Raw genomic sequence first — 16,621 nt, 5'->3', positions numbered from 1 at the left:
GATATAATATTCGTGCATTTGAAAAAAATCTAACAAAAACTATACCAACTCTAACATAAACTTTACGTGTGTTTTTATTGAAACATGGCACCGCGTAGGTATGAAGGTCGGCTCTACAATTTATAGTACAATCTTTCTGTTACACTCTGCGTTTCCGTACTCGTGACTACCGAATCCTAGTGGCCAATCAGAGACGAGCGTAGCGCATACCACGAACATACTTTTAAAATACGAACTCAATAATTTTATCATAGATTCGATGGCGCGCAGATGTGAGGATGGGTTAAGTTTTGTGTGCAGTTTTTGTAAACACGGGATTTATCTTTAGAACATAAAAATCTTTTATAACTTTGTAATATGTGTTACATAACTTACATAGGTTAGTCTAATCAAATTCATATAATCAACGACTCATATTTCCTACTGATGTTAAAAAAAATAAAAAAATATTTGTTTGTATAACATGCTGTGGGTTACATGTCTGTCGAATCCTCCGTTTAAGTTAATATAACTTGTATTAGGTGGAATTCGCTATTTCATACAAGGTTCCAACTTATGAATCTTATGATTATTAAGTTAGGATCTAGCATGCTTTAATTACAATAATAATTAGTTTATGTTCAGTCACCTATTCGTCATTTTTTCTATTGTTCCACGTAATAGAATATGAACGAAGTTTGTTGCTATGATATGCGCTTCTTAGAAACCGGCCCAAAATGCGGGCACGTGTTTTATCTTTGCGAGATAACCTTACATTTGGTAGGCCTACCGCATTCGGCATTTGCTTGATAACAACGTGATTAGACAAGACGTGGCAACTTCTAGCGAGTTGCAGGCGAAACGTAATGACATGTTTTATTATAATTGATAAGAACGAATGTTAACGAATTAACTGTTTTTAGGGTTCCGTACCCAAAGGGTAAAAACGGGACCCTATTACTAAGACTCCGCTGTCCGTCTGTCCGTCCGTCTGTCCGTATATCTCATGAACCGTGATAGCTAGACAGTTGAAATTTTTACAGATGATGTATTTCTGTTGCCGCTATAACAACAAATACTAAAAACAGAATAATATAAATATTATAATAACAAGCGTGATTTTTTTTGCTGTTTTTTCCGTAATGGTACGGAACCCTTCGTGCGCGAGTCCGACTCGCACTTAGCCGGTTTTTTTTTTCGTTTTCAAATACCTCCTTACGAGCTTTTTCGACTAGTCCGACAGTCTTCTTCTTTCTCGCGTTATCCCGGCATTTTGCCACTGCTCATGGGAGCCTGAGTTCCGCTTGACAACTAATCCTCGACGTAGGCACCAGTTTTTACGAAAGCGACTGCCATCTGACCTTCCAATCTAGAGGGGAAACTAGGCCTTATTGGGATTAGTCCGGTTTCCTCTCGATGTTTTCCTTCACCGAAAAGCAACTGGTAAGCATCAAATGATATTTCGTACATATGTTCCGATAAACTCATTGGGACCAGCCGGAGTTTGAACCCGCGACCTCCGGATTGAAAGTAGCACGCTCTTACCGACAGTGTCCTGTAAAAAAATCGCTAGAGCAGCACATAGCCTCGGACAAAATCCATGTTCTTTTTCAGTTAATTAAACAAATATTTGTTACCACAACGAATTGCAGAGAGATGAGAAATGTACTTACTTTAATAATAATAATTAGTAAACTGTATATGCTGCAGCCTTTTTCGCGTCAGGGCCCTCTCGGTGAAATAGAGTATATATTCAATTATTCATCCGTCCTTATGTTAATCGGTAAGGCATTATACCTCCCTAATACGCTCCGCGCAATATGGAGGGTTCCTTTTTTTAATATCGAAACAACCTGTTGCCAAATAAATTATTTATCTATCTATCTATCTGTTGATATAAAATTTACGTTTTGGTGACTTTATTGCAATTTTATTAAATTTTACCAATAACTGTCAAAATTATCTGCATAACTCCATTTCTGCACCAATCTTATCTTCATCATCCCACGTTGGAGTCGTGGGCGATACTTGTCGCCGTCCGCTAACTGATTTTGTAATTCCTGATTTCCTCACGGCCTCTGGGACCTCGGTCCCGGCCCGAGGGCTGGGGAGGGCCAAGGACACGCCGAGGACCTTCGAGGCGCGACGCTTACGCAACCGAGGCCGTGGCGCGTCTGTGTGCAATGGACATCAGTGTGCGTGGTGCGTGGCCTGTGTTTGTCGATGTTGTATGGGATTTTGCTGGTGCGTGTGTCATAATTAAACTCCACTCAATTATGGACATATTAAATTGTTTCTATTAATATACTTTGATTTTTGTTATCACTTTTTATGTAGAACATGTTATCTCTTTTAAATTTAAAATGTTTCGTAAGTACGCTTCAGAAAGTTGTGTATAAGTTTGAATCTAGTTGTGTATTATGATGAGATAGAAAACACTATAGTAGATCAGTGGATGAGTTTATGGTAAGCAGTTTAATAAAAAACTAGTTCTAAATATTTCTATTTTTGTAAGTAAAATAACAAAATACTGAAAAAATACTAATTTTTGGTGCTCTCACTTTTTATAGGAAATTTCATACTGTACTCCTTCTACGAGTAAAATCTTGGTAGAAACCTAATTCCATACAAAGAACGTTCGCGGGAGGAAAACCCCTATCGGACCAAACCCATAATCTGAAACACAGTTATAGTATTTTTCAAACAGCTTGGGTGCGGTGACACAGGTCATTACAACACAATTTATAACCTTAAATCGCAAAATCTCGCAAAATCGTACTGAGATGACTGTGATGACATCTGTCATAGTGCTAAAGCTGTTTGAAATACAGACCTGTAATTTTTATGCTTACGCATAAAGAGCAGAAGTGTAGGAAAGGGAAGCCATCACGTATATGAACATTGCATAAGTGCGAAAGAGTCAGACTACAAATGAGAAAACGTGACCATTTTTGAGTGACAGGTCGGCCGCAGTTTGTTTAAGATAATAAATATGTTACAGTAAGATTTGTACTAATATACTAGTAACGAAAGATTCACAGCACTGCATGAATCATTACGGAAACATAATTAAATGCTGTTGTTGTTTTGTTTTCAATAATACGTATATTATTTGGACAGATTGCTCTTAACATAAGTATATTATGGTAAAACCTGGAGTCGGTCATTCGAAAGTTAACATGTATTGATCTCCATTGCGCCTTACTAAATCGCAAAAGATGACCTGTCCTTGAAATAAAAAATAATTAGGTATTTTTTTTAATGCTATACTTACCTACTTATAAGTAGGTAAGTATGTTATATTGTACCATAGAGTAACTTATACTAGAGCGGTACTGTCTTAGTAAATTTTGTAACCCCAGTAAATTCACTGCCATCTGTCGACACACTTTAAAACTAAAAATGAAGATTTATAAAAATATGATAGAATGTATTTAAATATAGATAAATTATTTTTTTTTATTTGCATTAATTATTTTTATGATTTTGATCCATGTTCTTTCAGTGATATGCGTTAAAATTGTTAAATAACAAACGAAACCGTCAACGCCATCTATACGACTGTAGGCCAAAACTAGTAGCGCCCTCTGAACGAGAATCAAATTTTCTTGATTTTCGAGGCACGTTTTTTCCTTAGACTGTATCTATCTATTACGGAGTTATATCTATCTTTGATTGTACCTACTTACTGAAAAATTGTATGGAATCTCCATCTGCAATGTTCAGTGTTAAGCACGCAGTAAAAAAAAAGATCGATGGCAATGTTAAAACAAAAAAAAACTTTTTGCGTATATTTTTTACTGTCATTATGAAGTAAGTACTTAAAGACTTACCCATTGCGGCGCGTGCACACCAACACGCAATTTAGAATAATATATGTAAATCACTATGTCATGTGTCAAGGAAAATCGATAATTAAACAATAGCGTACTATTTGACTATGTACAATAATTTATTATTTAATACGAAAACAGTAACCAATTTTAGAGCGCTACCAAGTCGTAGTAGGTTATGTACGTTTATTATAATACTTAATTTAATAATTAATCATGTTTATAGTTGTGTGCAATCACTACATCTAATTAATTTCACAATTTTAAGTTAAACGTTTACATATACATATTTTTATGATATAATTGTTAAATATATGTGCCATTCTCAACCAAAAGGGTACTTATTGTCGGTTGTCAATAAGGCGCTATTTCCATGTCGCTTCAATTTGATATCAACCTTATCGACTAGCGACAATTTGGTACATTTTGGTTGAAAACGTCACATATGCACTTTGTTCTAATGTGTCAATAGATTTACCAACGAATAACTAATATTAAAGCCTTAGGTATTCATTCTATAGCATTATAATATAATAATCGTAAATATCACCTTTTGGCTACGGAAACCTAAAAACCTAACTACTATCTTGGACCAAAATATGACTAAAAACATAACTCACCCTTTTGCTTTTCCTCGCACGAGTATGACAAGTACTTGTAATATTAGTGCTTTTTTTTCTAAATTCGTCCCTTAAAACTACACTAAGACGTGCTTTTATTTAATACGCTGTATACCACACCAGCAATTAAATAATAGAGTTAATTTCTACGGGGTTTACAAAAAGAAATTGAATAAATGTGTCACAGGAATGGCTGTTATGGCTGTAAACTAAACCATGATAAAAGCGTAGTACGGTTTACGTATTATTTACGTGACAGTGGAAAGGTATTGTCCATTTAAGAAAATACTATAACTAAAGTTTTGTGTGATCGTGTGTTAGTGATTATATTATAGATTTCATTCCTACTTTAGTGTTTATAAGTGACAATATAATAATCGATCCAATAAGTGTATATTTATTTCAAAAGTGCTCTTAAATAATTAAACGAGCTTGAAGTTGAAGCCGAAAACCATTTGATGCTACTAGTTTCCTTTTTCGCAAATGTTCAACAAAATTATATTTACGCGTCATTGTATGTAATTATATAACCGTAGGGCCTAATATTGTGTTTAAAATCGAGAAAGCGCTCATTACGATCATAGGGCGAGCAATTTTCAAAGAAATATCTTGTAATTTCGGCAAACTCTCCCATCGCTTATCGTGCAAACAATAAGTAATACGACCTGTGTGGGACTGTTGTTCTCTAAAACCGGTGTTTGCATTTTGGAAATTAGGTCAAGGATTATGTCTTTGTAAAGACACCCGGTCTCTGGTCACCCCACCCGGAACAGTAAATGGGCCCACAGACTATCAGTCCGCCGGACGATATCGGCCTGTCAGTTGTTCGGAGCTGTCAAATTTTTGTTCTAACTGACAGGCCGATATCGTCCGGCGGACTGATAGTCAGTGGGGCCCTTTAGACATCCATTGTGAGATTCTGACTTCATTGGGGCACGCATGATATGTTTAGGTAGGTACGAACGTCCCAATCAGTCACGTTAACTCAGTTATAGTCGTTTTGTTGTACATAGAGGAGCGATGACTATAAATATAAATAAATATAAATATCCGGCCTTCACCACTAGAGGGCTTCGTCACTTTTTCTATAATATATGACATCTATTACAGTTTTTAAAATATAAATAAATAAATATTATGGGACACTTTTTACACAAATTGACTAAGCCCCACGGTAAGCTCAAGAAGGCTTGTGTTGTGGGTACTCAGACAACGATATATATAATATATGTAATATACAAATACTTAAATACATAGAAAACAACCATGACTCGGGAACATATATCTGTGTCATCACACAAAATAAATGCCCTTACCGGGATTCGAACCCGGGACCATCGGCTTCATAGGCAGGGTCACTACCCACTAGGCCAGACCGGTCGACTATGATCTGTTATTATGTATTTAAATTGAGTATAGCCAATCATACCTATTAATTTGTTATTGGCTAGTTTTTTAACGCGTAGCTTTTTATTTGAGCTTTTTTTACTTTGAAATGGCTTCGAGGCGTGAGCGTGATTAAAAGGTATATTTAACGCGTTTGAAACCTTATTGAATATAATATGTATCATAGTGATAAGTAACCGTTGTTTAAGTACGTACTATTAACTATAATATACTTCATTAAAATCCCAATGAGTCATGCTTATAGTTATTTATAAGTGTCACAAAAAATAGGACGTAAGTTTCAGAAAAAATGCGTACATATTACGAGAAGCTCTTGTTATCATTTTTTAAAGTTTATTTTTTTATTCTTTACATTGCAAATAGTATTTAAAACTTCATTATATAAACACACTAAAACACCGAGTAAATTTACAATTGTTTATTTATTTTTGAGTTTTTACATAATTAAAGCAATACAAATCTATTCAACAGCTTCAGTTTTTCCTTAAGTCGTAATCTAATGTCAAAGTCAAATTGTATTAAAACCGCGGCAAAACTATCTGCCACATATCAAGTTGTCAAACACTTAATAACTAAAAGATCGTTCGAGATATCCTTAAAATCTAATAATTATCTTCTTCCCTATATATAAGCTCAAAATGTTCTAATTATTTATTATGCAACGTTTCAATTTTAAAACGAAAGTTGTCATCCATGAATTGCACCTGCGTTGCGTGGAACTAGTTCTTAATGTGCACTTTTATGACTGTACTATTTATTACCGTATCTGTTGCGTTAATTATGTTCGATCATAGCCTTTAAACGGTTTCGTAATGCTTGGTTTTATGGTTGACACTTGCAGCTGTGTTAAATTAGTTATTCCCGCCCATTTTTCCCTTTTCCAAATCTGTCGCGCTTATCAAGTGTAGCATTATTGGAAAATTCATTTAATTGTAAACCTCAATAATCGTACATTACAGAAATTTATCGAATTTAGTAAATACTTAGAGCGGTCAAAGTTTCGTAATTTTCATCAATCATAAAACTACATAACCGTTTGTTTATCATTCACTTAGACTTGCGTATACCTAAGTACATATATTATATTATTCTATAGTTCTCCCGCGATCTTTGGATATCTAATGCGTATGTCACTCAAATGTAAAAAAGCTTTATGTGAATGGGAATTAAGCGTCACTTATTTCGATTAGGTTTGCTCGATATCAAGCGCTCGCGCAGCGAACGCAGCGGGCACAATGCGGATCACTGATCAGTGATTACTTGCTATTAGAAAGAGCATATAAGACTACTAGCGATAAACACAAAATATAAGCTCCTATGTTAATTTAGTCCAAGAGACCGTTTATTTCAGTTATGTTGTAATCATGTAAAATTCTGCCTTGTGACTCCAGAACAGCGTAGGTATCTACAGGATGGCTAGTTAGTTAGTTAGTTAGTTTTGCTGGGCATTTTCCGCAACTCGACATCCAATGTGCCTATTTTGCGTGAAACGAGGTAGCGCTACTCTAACCACCCCAGCTCCTCCACGAAGCCTAGCAAGGTCTTCAGGTTGCTAGTTGCTTCCTTTAGTGTGCATGGATTCCCTAGGTATTTGCTCCTATATACTTCTACCTGTTTACAGTCTAGGAGAATATGTTTTGTTGTTTCTTCTTCTGCCATGCACGCTCTGCACATGGGGCTGTCCGTTTTACCCATAATATGTAGGTGTTTGTTTAGTGTGTTATGTCCTGTTATTAATCCTACTATTTTACGTAGTTGGCTTCTTGGTGTTTTCAGTAATATTTTGGTAAGTTTGTGGTTCAGTTCCGGTAGAATTTCTTTGGTTTGCCTGCATGTCTTCATTTCATTCCAGTACTTGTTGTGCAGTTGTCTGTGATGTTGTTCTAGCTGGTTGTGTATGTAGGATATTGGTAGGGGCATGATTGGCTCGGGTCCATATGCCGGTGTTTCTGAACCTTTCCTGGCCAGTTCATCCGCTGCATCGTTTCCTCTTGATCCACTATGCCCCTTTATCCATTGTACTGTTACTTTGTTGCCTTCTTTGCTCACTTCAGTGAGGCTTCGATGACATTCAAGTATAAGCTTTGAAGTAAGTTTGTCGCTGCATAGCGCTTGTAGTACCGATTTACTGTCTGACAGTATTAGTATGGTTTCGTGTTTCACTTGTCGTCTTGTAATAGCATTGCAAGCTTCTATTATTCCTAAACATTCAGCTTGGAATACCGTATTGTGTTCACCAAGGGACTTTGTGATGTGTATGTTCAGGTCCTCTGAGAAGACACCACATCCTGTCCCTTCGTTTGTCTTTGAGCCATCTGTGAATATTCTTAGGTTTATTTGGTTTAGTCCTTCTTTCGGATCTTCTGTTAACGATATGGCGTAATCTTTCCAGAAGATCATAGTTTTTGGTATTTTGTCGATGGGCGCTTCCAGCATGGGCAGTTTTAAGATCGTATTTTCATAGATCTTTTTGTGCGATGAGCTGAAAGATGTCCATAGGTTTAGATTTTTCAAACGAAGAGCTGTGGCAGCCGCTTCTTTCTGTATGTATATGTGTAGTGGCAGGAGTCCTAGCATTATTTCTAGAGCCGCAGTCGGAGTAGTTCTCATGCAGCCCGTTGCAGCCACACATGCTAGTCTTTGTGTTTTATTTAGTTTGTCTATTACTGTAGTTAGCTGGGTGCGGGGCCACCATACCACCGCGCCGTAGCTGATCTTTGGCATTATTACCATTTTGTACAGCCACAGTATAATGTGAGGGGCAAGTCCCCATCTTTTTCCCACCATCCTCCGGCATTGCCAAAAGGCTACTGTTGCTTTGTTCAGTTTATTGTCCAGGTGTTTGTTCCAGTTCAGTTTATCGTCCAGGATTATGCCTAGATACTTTACGTCCTTTGAAAGTGTCAGTTTTGTGCCAAAAAGTGTTGGCATTGCATATGTACCCAGTTTTCGTTTGTGTGTGAAGAGAATTGTGTCGGTCTTTTTTGGGTTTACCGATAGGTCATTCTCCTTGCACCATTTCTCTACTATTCTCAGTGCTGTCTGTGTGAGATCGCACAGTGTGCTTATTACTACGCCGCTGATTAGTATTACTAAGTCATCTGCGTACCCTATAGTCATAAAGTGTTTGTTGTTTAGTTTTGTTATCAAATCGTTTACAACCAGGTTCCAAAGCAATGGTGAGAGTACTCCTCCCTGGGGGCATCCTCTCATGACTAGTGCCTGGTGATTTTGATTTTCGGTTAGTCTTATTATTCTCTGTCTTAGCATATTCATTATCCATTCGATTATGAGCGGATTGGTTCCATGTCTATGTAATGCTTGTTGAATGCTGCTGAAATTGGTCTTGTCAAAGGCTCCCTCTATGTCGATGAAGGTGCCTAGACAGGAGTTTTTCCTCGCTAACGCATTCTCTATGTTGCTTACTACAGCATGGAGAGCTGAGTCAGTTGATTTACCTTGACTGTAGGCGTGTTGGTTTGGATGGATTGCTATGTTTTTTAGAGCCGTGTCCTTCAGTTCTCTGTCACATAATCTTTCTAGTGTTTTTAGCATGAAGGACGTTAGGCTGATTGGTCTGAAAGACTTAGGATCCGAATAATCGGTTTTTCCTGGTTTTGGTAGGAAAATCACTTTCACTTCCCTCCATTTCTGTGGTATATACCTAAAGGCTATACAGCTGCACAGTAGATTGGATAGATGTTTTATTAGTATGTGTCCTCCCCACTTTAGTAGGGCTGGGTAGATTCCGTCTGTTCCCGGCGATTTAAAGTCATCAAAACTATTTACCGCCCAGGTCGTTTTGCTATGTTCTGTTATGCGTTCTGCTGTCTTCCATTCTCTTTCAGTTGGATTGTAGTTCGTTATGTGTTGTTCCGGGTCTTGCTCATTTACTACCTTGCATCCTGGGAAGTGGGTCTCAACCAGTAGCCTTTCTGTCTCTGCTGGGCTACTGGTGGTGCTATTATCCTGTCTCCTCAGGGTGCCCAGTAGTTGCCTTGGTTGGTCTGCAAGGATTTTCCTTGTTCTGTTTGCCTGTGTTACAGTGGATATGTTATCGCAGAAATTCCGCCATGTGGCTGATTTTCTGTATCTCAGTCTTTTCTTATAGTCTGTTTTAGCTGTTTTGTACTTATCCCAGTCCTCTTCAGCTCTTGTGTTCATTGCTCTGTTAAGTAACCTTCTCATTTTTGTTCTCATTCGGTCCAACTCCGGTCCCCACCAGCTGTTGTTGTTACTGCTTTTCCCTCTAAATAGCTGATGAGGTCGATAGTGGACATGTGTTTTCGTAGCTGTCGGTAATGTTCTTAATAAGTAAGTTTACCTGTTCCTCCAACTCCTTTGTATTGCTAGGTCTGTCTGTGTGTGTGTTATTGTCTAGTTTACCTTCCAGAAGTTCCTTGTACGCCGGTATGTCCGTGCGTCTCGGGTTTCTTCTAGGTGTGGGTGTCTGTGTGTCGGCTGTTAGGTCGTACCGAATCCATCTGTGGTCGGAGCAGGATAGCTCGTCCGACACGTGCCAGTTGGATATGTGTTGAGCTGCCAGTCCTGTGCTTAGAGTAATGTCAATTATAGTATTACATCTACGAGTGACAAAGGTTGGTTTGGATCCTGTGTTTAATATATCTAGGTTAGTTGACATAAGGTATTCAACAATATCGTTACCTCTTTTGTTGTTGGTTTCCATTCCCCATAGGTTGTGATGGCCGTTGCAGTCTGCAGATATGACCAGCTCGAGCCTTTCTCGTTCGCAGTAGCGTATGAGGTTGTTCATCTCCACTGGAGGTGGTTCGTCCTCGGCCGCCATGTAGGTGGACGCCAGGACTATCTCCGGTAGATTTGAGTTTTGTATTCTGAGGAGTTTTATGGCACACACGTCTCTGGAACAGAATTGAGTTAGTGGTTGTGCCATTATGTTACGAGATATGTATATGCAAGTTCTGGGTTTGTATTGTGTGTTATAAAATAAATTACCTCCGGTGTTACAAAGGCCGTTTATGCGTGTGTTCCTGATCCACGGCTCCTGGATCAGGGCTATGGATGTTGGGTTAACCTCCAGCCATTTTCGAAGTTGAGCCGTTGCAGATTCGCTGTGCTGGAGGTTAACCTGGAGGACCTTACAGTGGGAAGGCGCCATCGGAGGGTGTCCCTTCTGCCGCTTTTCCCTTCAGGTCCAGGAGACTTATCCCCTTAGGTAGCCCGTCTTCGTCCTCAGAGTCCAGCAATATGCCTTCCTCGAGGTCAAAGTCTTCTTGTTTTTCCGCGCTGTCCGTGTCCATAGCAGAGGGGGTATCGGGTGTGGATGTTTTTTCCGCGGTCTTGTCCTCCCCTTTGTTTATGTTCTCCTCTGTTGTGTTTTTCTCCGGTGGAGAATCCCTGAAGCGCCCTCCGCCGTGCTGGAAACGGATGTAGACTGTCCCACATAAGTAGTTCAGTCTCCTCCCTTTTTCCATCACAGTAGGAACGACGTCCTCAGGTATTCCCACAAGGAGTAGGGTGCAGGATCTCTTCTTAAGGGGGATCGCCTGGTTGAGAGTCCACTTTCTCACCATGGCCCACGGGTTCTGGAAGTTTAGGACCCTTCCCACCTTGGTAAGGTTTTCTTCCAGGGCCGGGATCAAAATACCGCACCTTGTGTTACGGACCATCTCGTCCTCCCTCTTCCCGACTAGACGGTCTCCGTTCTCGAGGGTGGCCGACTCCAGCCACTTCATCAGCCACTCTTTGGTTTTTGCGTCCTGGCACCACAGCTTCAGGTACCCATCCACAAAACTGGGTCTACCCGAGAACGCTGGGGCCTCCGCTACGGTATCCAGATCGGTCTCTATGGCCGCCTGGAAGATGGCGTCCCCGATCTTCCTCTCCACCGTTTCAGCGTCCTGCTGCGTCAGCCTGCCCGTGCGGTCGTTGGTGATCGCAACCGTCAGGTCCGTCGCTGCCGCCGCTGCATAGGAGGAGGGTTGTATCTCATTCCCCATGGCGTCTGTCTTGCGTTTTTTGTAGTCGCCTCTGGGGGATATGGTTTCATCCAGGCGCGCCCTCTTGGCTTTTCCCTCCGGTTTCTTTGCCTGGTTTTGTTCTGCAGTGGTCGTCACTCCCTCACCCTGTCCCTTCTGGGCGTCAACCTCCGGCTTGTTCCCAGAGGTGCGGCTGTTTGCCTCTCTGCGCTTTTGGAGCCGCTGCCTCTGCCTCTGCGAGACTTTCTTCCGCAGTGGTGCGTTTTCTTCAGTCTGGGCAGGCTTCCCTCTTGGTTTGCACCTGATCTCCCAGCCGGGATCTATGATCTGCTTTGAGGGTTCAACAGGTGTTGTCCCACTCGCCGCCGTCATCGGTTTGCTTGTGGAGGGTCTAGCTGTCGGAGGCTCCATCGTCTCTAGTTCAGTCACCTGGGCTGGGGTTCCGGTAGGTACCCCGGCTTTCAGCGGCCTATCTAGCTTCAATGGCTTCTCCTCGGCTTTACCACTCACTATCTGTTTCGCCCCCCTTAGTGCTTCAGCTTTCGCCGTCTCAGCTAAGGAGGTCGTTTGTTTCTGTTTGTATTTTTTATTTTGATTTTTATTTAAAGTCTCTTCCATTCAGTTCCCACGAGTAGCTAGGGATGTAAAAGGTCAGTACTACGCAGAGCCCCGCTTGCGTAGACAAGGCTTTATACAACGGGTGTCGCCCGGTACCCGAGGCCTATCGTTCGCGACTGAGCTCCCTCTCAGCCATGCATCCATCGGCACGATCAGTTACACCTTGGATTAGGGGATTGGAAATTGGAAAGGGGTTAGAAGGTTAGGAGAAGGGAAGAGAGGGAAGGAGGGTTGACACGGGAATTTAACCTCTTAAAAGCCGGAACGCGGACCCAAGCTAGCAGGCACTGAACTCCAATTGTTAATTAATTAGAATTCAATACCTACTGCGCGGGTCCACGCTCCGGCGTTCGAGAGGCTAAGACAGGAAATGATAGTTTGGAACATGGGATTAACCTCTCGAAAGCCGGAACGCGGACCCACCAGCAGGCATTGAACTCTAATTATCAACTAATTAGAATTTCAATACCCACTGCGCGGTTCCACGTTCCGGCGTTCGAGAGGTTAAAGACGGGAATTCTAGGGTAAGGAAGGAACACCTGGCGGGTGGGGATGCCACATCTCTTGGCGTGGCCCACACCAGGCGAGGCCCTCATACTCTGCTACTAGTGGTCCGGGGTATGTTGGTAAACATGGCGACGCCCGTACTAACCACTAGCATTGCCCAGGGGGGACGACTGGGACTCGTATGATGGACTTGGGGTGTTGGCCAATGGCTCAGCGTCGCATACCTGGCGTACCTACTACCCCCTCCCCCCTTACAGATTTAGGATGGCTAAAAAATAAGTGAATTCCCGTCGCCAGCCAAATTTTTTTCGCGATTTAGGGGTTGGTCCCATAGTAAAAGTTGCTCAGTATAATCCCAAAACCTCCCACGGCAACGGTAGCACCACGGTAGCGGCACGGTAACGGGTGGTGCAACGGGAATGCACTTATTTTTTAGCCACCGTGAATAGGTATAAGAAATATGTAATACCTAAGATACGCTGTTTTTCCGCAACAGGGGGGTCTAGCCAAGATGACAAACACATATCGACAAACGCCAAAAGAAAAAAAAAAATGGTATCGGGATGACATGCTATACGAAAAGTTACGTGACTATTATTAATACATTATTTAAGCTTCAATTGGAGTTTTTTATCAACGATTATCATCGTAGCTAGGCCCCCAGAAGCAGTTTCAAAACATCCTAAAGGGGTCCACTTATGTTGTGCGACGTTAGGAGTAGTAATTGATACTCAGAAGCTTGGTTCATACTAATCGATTTATTGAAGAAGCGCAGGGTTTCTATACTAGTCATCTAAGTGCGTCGGCATTTAGATGACATTTCATCATCATTAATTTAAGAGCCTAGCTCTTGTCGGTGGAGCAATTTCCATGTATCTCTTTCCTGAGCCTTTTGTTTGACCGCCTGATATGACACGACGTTTATCCTTGGTCCATGTATTTTAACAATTCAATAATTAATTAATATTGAATTCTAAAATTAGACATAACCTTTTCATACGTAGCAATGCAGCCTCATGTCTACACTACACCTTCCCCCCTTTTTTTAAGACAAAAATTGTGAATTACATTTATTTTTGGCTTATTTATAATATACATAGATTTATATCTCAAAAAAACATTTCATGTTTATAACCTTTTCATACGTAGCAATGCAGCTACGTCATGCCTAAACTACACACTGACTATCAGTCCGCCGGACGATATCGGCCTGTCAGTTGTTCGGAACTGTCAAATTTTTGTTCTAACTGACATATGCCGATATCGGCCGGTGGGCCAGTGGGCCCCTTAAGCGCTTCATAATGCAGTTCGTGTGAGGTAGTCTATGGATGCGATGCAATGCGCGTGCAACTTTCTATTTTGACGGCGTTGTCGGGCCTTGCACGTACGTACCTACTGCAGGAAAAGCGTCATAGAAAGTTTTGTTTGCAATTGTTACATATGCAGTTACCTGCTTTTTAAATAGCCATTAAATACCGTACGTTACACATTGGCATACGTGTCCCGTTTTGTTAATTGTGACGTTTTCAAGTAAAAGGTACCACACTGTCGCAGGACGAAATTTGCTAGTATCTTTATACGAATAACCTGCCAGAGCGTCCTTATGGCAAGCGACAAAGTGGTACCTTTTGCTTGAAGACGACACAATTTGGGGACGGGAAAATATAACGGTCTATAATGATTTTAGTACATTCCTAATTTTCAGTATGTTTACGCAGCTGTAGTTCCCACGCTAGATCAAAACGGATGGATACCTAATATAATTGCAATGAAAAACCTAGGCACATGTATGACAAAAATAAACGTATGACAGAAATAAACATTACACATTTAATCATAATAATTTAACTTACTTCGCGAAATTCACGAATTTCAGTAAAGTAAGTAGGTAGAGTTTGACTTACAAACGTCAGCTGACTTACATTCATCTGCGTATCGGAGAAGTAAAAAAAAAAAATTTGTCGTAAAATTATATCAACTGCATGTGAAAACACCCTTACATTTACATTATCCACTGTCTAAATTAACAGATATAATTGATAAAACGGCCAATTAACCTTACAAGACTAAACATGCGGATGCAAGCCAAATTCAAATTAATAATTAGAAAACCCGTTTTGTATGAGAGCGTCTATGTCGAAACCCACTAGTTTACATAATCTCAGAGCAAACGGCACCAAACGCAAGTACTAAAGGGTCCAGTTACTAAAAAACCTCAGACGCACTTAACTTTTAAGGAAAAAGAGCTCAAGTAACGCAGGACGCATCGACTACCCGACCAGATGTCGTAGAGCTTCATCTAGTATGGTGGGTCTTAGATGTAAAGGTTAGTTTTAAAACGGATGCGTGTACGCATCGGCGGTCATCCGGAGTGCCGCGCCTCTCTTTCACAACAGAATGCATTTCTCCGTCATGATGACGCAGTGACGCGGTGACCCGCTCTACGAGGTTTTATCAAAAGGTCGTATCTCTACACGAGCCCTTTAACGATTTATGACTTTTTGATAGGTATGGTAGCTATTGCGGTTAGGAATGGAAGTATGCGCTTTCTTTTGTTTTAGAACGCTTTTTGTCCATGGTCGGTTTGAAGAATATGATTTCGTGACAGATAATTGTTGACGATTTTGGTAAATTAGGTACTTTAGTAGAGATTCATCTTTTGGGAATAAGTTTTTATTATTATCATAGAAACTTTAGCAATCTTTATTGTGCAACACACGAAAAAATACAATAGCGTTTAACGCGTTTAGCGTATGGCAAAACTGTTTTTGCCATAAACCGACGTTTTCGAGACAAAACTGTGTAGGTACATACGTCATCATCAGTGAATTTATAAGTAGTTTCTAAAACCCATAAAAGGACAAATTAAATTGTTTCTCGGAAAGTTTAATAAAGCTACAAATCAGTAATCTCACAAATGTAAGTAATGCAATTAGCCCAAAGCTCCCACGGCGCGTAAACGCCGTTTAAGTAGCAATTCCACAAATGTGAACAGAGCAAGAGCATAGTACGAGTACGAAACAAACAATGAACACTTCTTAGAGCATCGTTAAATTCGACTACGTATACTCTAGTTACAAAGACAATCTATTGCTACCATAATAAAAGATGAAACGTAAATTAACACGACTATCCACCTTACCGCACCGTGATAAGACACAATTTACATCCTTCAAGAGTAGTCGTAAGATATACGAGCGAGGGGGAACAAGGGATAAGTGTGCAGTATTTGTACGTATATTCCGGTTACGAAACTCGGATAAAACTGTAACGAGTCTGCTCATACCAACATTTTTGGACTAATTCTCTTGCAGTTTAGAAATTTTTGTGCGTTGATTCGCAGAATAAGAATGCTAGTAGAGGCTGTGCGTAGTGCAAGCCTTTGTTTAGAAACCGTTAGATATATGTACCTGCTTATTACGCATTTTGATAGAAGTAAGAACGTAGATTTCATTCGTATTGCTTAATGTGTAGTACAGTTGCATGTTTATGCAGTCAAAACTTTTATAAAATACTTTTAGGAAAATGGGTTGCATTCGCTAAGTTTTAATTAAAATAGTTTCAGACTTTCTTACGTAACTAAGCGTTTTGTCATTCATTTTAGCACGATGTACCATTTGGTTATAACCTATTAAGGTAATAATCTGTGAAGCTTATGACTTACTAGTACCATACTTTTCCTATTGCAATCTTCCTGCTT

General features: G+C 40.2%; 2 protein-coding genes across 3 annotated transcripts in view; one reads left to right on the top strand and one right to left on the bottom strand.

The window, feature by feature from the left end:
- LOC134740825 (zinc finger protein chinmo) overlaps positions 1 to 16,621 on the top strand; it is a 125,134-nt gene that overhangs the window by 56,273 nt on the left and 52,240 nt on the right. The gene's annotated exons all lie outside the window — the stretch shown is intronic.
- On the bottom strand, positions 9,785 to 10,673 carry LOC134740794 (uncharacterized). The gene is made up of 2 exons (XM_063673410.1): positions 10,505 to 10,673; positions 9,785 to 10,387 (listed from the first exon to the last, which is right to left on the bottom strand). The coding sequence occupies exons 1-2, from the start codon at positions 10,644 to 10,646 to the stop codon at positions 10,089 to 10,091; spliced, it is 441 nt and encodes a 146-aa protein (XP_063529480.1). The 5' UTR covers positions 10,647 to 10,673; the 3' UTR covers positions 9,785 to 10,088.

Source organism: Cydia strobilella, chromosome 4 (assembly GCF_947568885.1).
Source record: "Cydia strobilella chromosome 4, ilCydStro3.1, whole genome shotgun sequence".
NCBI classification, from domain to species: domain Eukaryota; kingdom Metazoa; phylum Arthropoda; class Insecta; order Lepidoptera; family Tortricidae; genus Cydia; species Cydia strobilella.
Note: the sequence above shows the minus strand (reverse complement) of the source record. Positions and strands in the feature narration are given on the sequence as shown.

Bases quoted from the DNA above. Each gene is read 5' to 3' on its own strand.
- LOC134740794 (XM_063673410.1), bottom strand. From the start codon at position 10,646: ATGGCGGCCGAGGACGAACCACCTCCAGTGGAGATGAACAACCTCATA. The intron at 10,388-10,504 runs GTAACGATATTG...CTCTAAGCACAG, and splicing joins GGAAACCAACAACAAAAGAG to GACTGGCAGCTCAACACATA.